The sequence below is a fragment of the Salvelinus alpinus genome, chromosome 3 (genome assembly GCF_045679555.1).
Source record: "Salvelinus alpinus chromosome 3, SLU_Salpinus.1, whole genome shotgun sequence".
Lineage (NCBI taxonomy): Eukaryota > Metazoa > Chordata > Actinopteri > Salmoniformes > Salmonidae > Salvelinus > Salvelinus alpinus.
In genome coordinates this window covers 54,832,167-54,838,166 of record NC_092088.1, presented here as the reverse complement: position 1 = coordinate 54,838,166, position 6,000 = coordinate 54,832,167, and the positions used below count along the sequence as shown (strand labels likewise).

General features: G+C 45.4%; 1 protein-coding gene across 1 annotated transcript in view; it reads left to right on the top strand.

Moving 5' to 3' along the window:
• Positions 1-1,346: 1,346 nt before the first annotated feature.
• Positions 1,347-6,000, top strand: part of LOC139570971 (ankyrin-3-like) — a 235,444-nt gene continuing 230,790 nt past the window's right edge. Inside the window, exon 1 of the mRNA XM_071393361.1 lies at positions 1,347-2,849. Within this exon, the coding sequence (XP_071249462.1) occupies positions 2,784-2,849 (66 nt within the window). The 5' untranslated portion in view covers positions 1,347-2,783. The remainder of the gene's footprint in view (positions 2,850-6,000) is intronic.

Sequence of the window (6,000 nt, the reverse complement as noted above, 5' to 3'; positions counted from 1 at the left end):
AGGGCACTCCCTCACATCCACAACCAGCATTATAGAGCAGCAGTACCATCATCTTACTGAATATATCTATACTAATACTGTGAACAATTACACATCTTTTTAACATGAAACAATATTTGAATGTCATAATCCACTTTAATTTGTGTCACATCATACAATCCTCATGTAATGACACCTAACTCATATTCTGTTTGGTAAACTTCTAAAATGAATATTTCCATATAGAGAATGTAGAGAGTAGAGACATAGAAGAGTCAGTTTATATTGGAGGAAGTCATTTAGAGACTGGCTATTCTGTCTGTGTGTAGATGAGTCTCCCTCTCTGTCTCTCTGTATTATTTTCTAGCCTGCTAATGCCACATTATCTGAAGGTGCTACGCTGATTACGCCACGCCAAGCTCTCACAGGATTACTGCTGTGGGGGGAAAAATCCCCCTTTTGAAATGGAAATGAACATCCAAAACAAAAAAAACACAAAAACTGTAGTGAGTGGCTACAGGTATAGGTAAACTGCCAGATGCACAGTAAACATTAATCTTCTTCCAGTAAAATAAGATTTGTTTTAAGAACTGGATGTTACCCAATAAGAATATTAGCTGGCAAAATCAATAACCCTTCCTCGATCTCCCTAGACTTAGTAAGAGAGGCCATGCCCTTTGACATTAAAACAGTGACAGAGGTAAAATGATCGTCCAAAACACAGTGTAACCCAGCCCCTTTCCTAATTCTGTCCCTGTCTGTCTCCCTTTCCACTGAGTGTAGGTCAGCCACAATCTGGATAACTAACTGTATCTCCGCTCTCTCTCTCTCACCAGAAACACGTGGTTTGAGGGGCAAGGTGGAGAGGGAGCGTAATGGTGGTGGTGGTGGCAGTTTGTTTGGGATATTGCTGAGGGATGGTAGCTCAGTTTTGGCACACTCCCCTCTGCTGGTGTAATGTTTGTGATAGGGGAGCATGGCTGGTGGATGACAGTGGAGACTGTAGTTGATAGTCACAACCCAGAATAAAGAACATGCTGTTTACTGCCCACTGAAGGAGAACAAGCTCTCTCTCTCTCTTTCTCTCTTTCTCTCTCCCTCCCTTTTCTGTCTCACTGTCACTTTCACTCCCTGAGACTGTGTGTATTTTTCTTTCCTTCCTTCCCACCCTTTCTCTCCTCTCATCACCATCTTAATTTCTCAGTCTGTGTAACCTGGGGCTTTGTTCAAATAATGCTTCCTTGAGGTTAAGAGGGCGTGGCCCCTCGTTCTTTTTCTTCCTCTCTTTCTATCTCTTTGTCTGTCTCTATTGTTGTATGAACATTGCCTCCTGTGGTCTGAGAGAGGGTGGGCTGTTACGCTCTCCTCAGTAAAGCTGATCTTGCTGGCACAGGGTGCGGGGAGACATCCTTTTCTGGAAGGACCTGATGCATCATGCTGATGATCCGCTCCTCACTCCTCTCTCTCCAGCCTGCCAGAGGAGCAGGGGTCTCATTTGATGTCGCCGCCTCATCCGGGAACAACAAAAGCAGCTTTTACCGCGCAGGAAGCACCCAACGTTGGAGTCAACCATCCACTGATGATTTGGCTCTCTGTGTTCTATGTCTAGCTCTGTTTAGGTGTCTTTCCTCTCTCTCTCACTGTTCTCTCTCTGTATCTGTTTGGATCACGCCCCCTCTTCTCTCTCTCTCACTGTTCTCTCTCTGTATCTGTTTGGATCACGCCCCCTCTTCTCTCTCTCTCACTGTTCTCCCTCTGTATCTGTTTGGATCACGCCCCCTCTTCTCTCTCTCTCACTGTTCTCTCTCTGTATCTGTTTGGATCACGCCCCCTTTTCTCTCTCTCTCTCACTGTTCTCTCTCTGTATCTGTTTGGATCACGCCCCCTCTTCTCTCTCTCACTGTTCTCTCTCTGTATCTGTTTGGATCACGCCCCCTCTTCTCTCTCTCTCTCACTGTTCTCTCTCTGTATCTGTTTGGATCACGCCCCCTCTTCTCTCTCTCACTGTTCTCTCTCTGTATCTGTTTGGATCACGCCCCCTCTTCTCTCTCTCTCTCACTGTTCTCTCTCTGTATCTGTTTGGATCACGCCCCCTCTTCTCTCTCTCTCACTGTTCTCTCTCTGTATCTGTTTGGATCACGCCCCCTCTTCTCTCTCTCTCACTGTTCTCTCTCTGTATCTGTTTGGATCACTCCCCCTCTTCTCTCTCACTTTTGCTTGCTCTCTGTCTCTCACTAACTCCCTCTCATTCACTCACTCATTCACTCACTCACCCATCTCTCTCTCTCTCTCTCTCGCTCTCTCTCGCTTCATCAGTTTCTGCATCAGCTTCAGTCAGGCTAGAAGGGAGTTAGATGCCACTGAGTCTACTGTCAGGTAGGCAGCATTAGATCCTCCAACCCACAGGATTATTCACATTTTCTTTCAGTCTTCCTTCCTCAACATCTTCTTACTCTTCTTCTTCCTCCTCATCCTCCTCCTGCCTTCTTTCTCTCTCCTACTTCCACACCCTGCCTCTGAGTGTGTTGGAGAGCGGCACCATTCGTGTGGTAAAGCAGTGGGAGTGGACCTCAGCGTGTGTATGAGTGTGTGTGTAAGTACTCTTGTGTGTGTGTGAGAGTACGCTTGTGTGTGTGTGTGAGAGCGAGGGAGCATCAGCCTCTCCAGTCCTCCACACTCTCTCCGTGGAACATCCCTTCTTAAATGGACTTTTATATGGGTTTGAGACTCTATCGCCACTGAAAGCAACGCCACTGCCGAAACTCTACATGTTGGAATAATATATAGCTCAGGAAAGTCCCAAGATGAGTGAGGAAGCTAAGGAAAAAAGCACTGGAAAACCAGCACATCGCAAGAAGAAAGGAAAAAAGGTATGTGAAGGAAAAACCTTTTGGCTGTCTTTGTAAAAGCTTTGAATGTTGTGTTTGTATTGCTGTGGTTGGTTTACATACATTACTCCCACAAGTTGTGTGTCTATGATCTATAGACTAAGTTTAAAGAGATCATTGTGTTAAGGTTCATAAAAAAACAAGCCTCAAGGAGGATGGTGTGAGTGCCTGCGCTCGTATTCCTGCGTGTTTACTTTGGTTTAGAATCTTGTCTCTTCAATGCAGAGATAACGTTGATGAATCTAAACACAACATTCATCAACAAAACATTTTGTACAGAGCAGTTCTGCATATTTGTTTCTATGTGTGCATATTTGTTGTGGTATGAGTATTTGACTCACCTCGAATGCAAAGTCATCAGAACAGATCCTGTCACAAAACACTTTTTGGGACCACTTGTTGTTCTGGTATTTCCACTGCACCTGATGAGCTAAAGCAACTAGATGATTACCTAAGCAGGCACTCTAGGGGTGAAGGTGCAGCCTCAGGGTTAGTGTGGGGGCAGCATCTGTTGTTGTTTCTCTACATCACCGTCATTGTGAGTCCACAGCTGTACTTCTGATGTTGTCCTCCTCCTGTCCCCAGGGGCTGTGATCAAGCCTTTTAATTAAAGGTGTTCTTAGGCACAGCACAGTGTTTATGTCATGGAAGGCTAAATGGTTTTGTGTGTGTGTGTGTGTGTGTGTGTGTGTGTGTGTGTGTGTGTGTGTGTGTGTGTGTGTGTGTGTGTGTGTGTGTGTGTGTGCATACCTGCATGCATGCTTGTGTTTGCCTGTGCATTTCCACTAAGTGCTGTTATGCTTCGCTCTGCTCCTGTGGCCATGTTGTTTTGTCAATGGGGTAAACCCATGATAAATGGGATTCAGCAGGTTCCACTGATCCCTATGGGGCAGGACTCAGAGGGAAGGCTTGGGTCCGGTGCGTGAGGCAAGAGACTGAAGACTGGGATAGGGGAAATGCTAAAGGATTAGGGAAGCTTTGGGGTATGGCTTTGAACAGGGTACCAGGCAGAGTTATTAGGTTGGGATAATTGTTTCGGTATGAATCTATTGACAGGGGCAGGGCCATGGCTGATGTTGGGATTAAAGCGATTCCTTGTTGCCCCTGATGTCCCTTTGTGTTTAATGTGAGACCTGATATCACTGGACTTTGGTTTAATCATACTTCAACCTGTTGTTTTGTATTCCCAAAAGTAATGTAGCCACATGGGAACACAAATTAAATATTACTGGCATTTTTCTTTCTCCCTCTAGTAAGCTCAAATCTATTGGAAATCCATTTTGGTCTCACACACACACACACACACACACACACACACACACACACACACACACACACACACACACACACACACACACACACACACACACACACACACACACACACACACACACACACACACACACACACACACACACACACACACACACACGGCCTATAGTCGAATTGTGAAAAAACAATGGCTGCAGCTCAATGGTTTCTTAACCACAGAAAGTGAAAAGGCTGGTTAAAAAAACTCTTACCCCTCCCCTTTTGCATTTCATAAATATACCACAAAACTTTCAAGCACAGGAACAGGTGGTTTGCATGCCTAAGTTACTCTGGCCAGGTATTTGATTCGTTTCACATTCGCAGTAATGTACTGTAATGTATAGTAAAGCATGTTAATCACCACAGGCAATACTGATGCTCTAAGGCTAGGAAAGTCCTTTACCTCTTGGCAACTATGCATGTCAGTAGTGCTTTGGAGAATGCAAGCACCTCCCCTACTGAATCTAACTAGACACTTCACTCTCAATGTTTTCTACGGTACAAGCAAACACCCAGTATAGCATTGATAACATCAGGACCTAAAGCTAGAAGATTGTCAAGATTAGTCACCTCACACCTCACGGTCCACAATTAGGCTCTACCATTGGGAGGATAATCAGTACAACTACTGTTGAATGATCTCTGATGAGTGAATTGCATTGACTAGTGATGATACCCGAAAATACATTCTCTACTATATGCATACAAATGTGTTTCCGGTGTTGGTATGTTTATGTGTGCCTGTGTGATTATGTGTGCCTGTATGTGTGTGTGTGTATGTGTGTGCATGTGTGTGTGAGTGTGTGCGTGTGTGTGCCTGCGTGTGAGAGTGTCAGTGTGAGCGTCAGATAAACATGCCAGATGTGTTAATGATTGTAGCCATGGCAACTACTTTTCTGTTCTGAGGACGAGGGATATAGAGGGCGAGATTGAGCGAGGGAGAGTGAGTAGAGTAGAGGGGGCTGGTGTTCTAGTCAACCCTGTGGCAATCAGGCCAAATATATACACTGAACAAAAATATAAACGCAACATGTAAAGTGTTGGTCCCATGTTTCATGAGCTGAAATAAAATATCCCAGACAAATTTGTTTACATCCCTGTTATTAAGCATTTTTCCTTTGTCAAGATAATCCAGCCGCCTGCCTCCCAAGTGGCGCAGCAGGCTAAGGCACTGCATCACAGTGCTTGAGGCGTCATTACAGACCCGAGTTCGATACAGGGCTGTGTTGCAGCCGGGTGTGACTGGGAGACCCATGAGGCGGCGCACAATTGGCCCAGCGTTGTCTGGGTTAAGGGAGGGTTTTGCCGGCCAGGATGTCCTTGTCCCATTGCGTTCTAGCAACTACTGTGTCGGGCCGGGAGCATGAACACTGACACGGTCGCCAGTTGTACAGTGTTTCCTCCGACACATTGGTGCGGCTGGCTTCCCGGTTAAAAAAAATGTGTCAAGAAGCAGTGCGGTTTGGCAGGGTCGTGTTTCGGAGGACGCATGGCTCTCGACCTTCGCCTCTCCCAAGTCCGTGCCGAAGTTGCAGCAATGGGACAAAACTGTAACTACCAATTGGGGAGAAAAAGGGGTAAAAAGTAAAAAATGTAAAAATAATTCCAATAAAATAATACATCCACCTGACAGTTGTGGCATATCAAGAAGCTGATTAAACTGCATGAGCATTAAACACCTTGTGCTGGGCACAATAAATGACCACTCTAAAATGTACAGTTTTGTCACACAACACAATGCCACAGATGTCTAACGTTTTGAGGGATTGTGCAATTGGCATGCTGACTGCAGCCATGTCCACCAAAGCTGTTGACAGAAAAT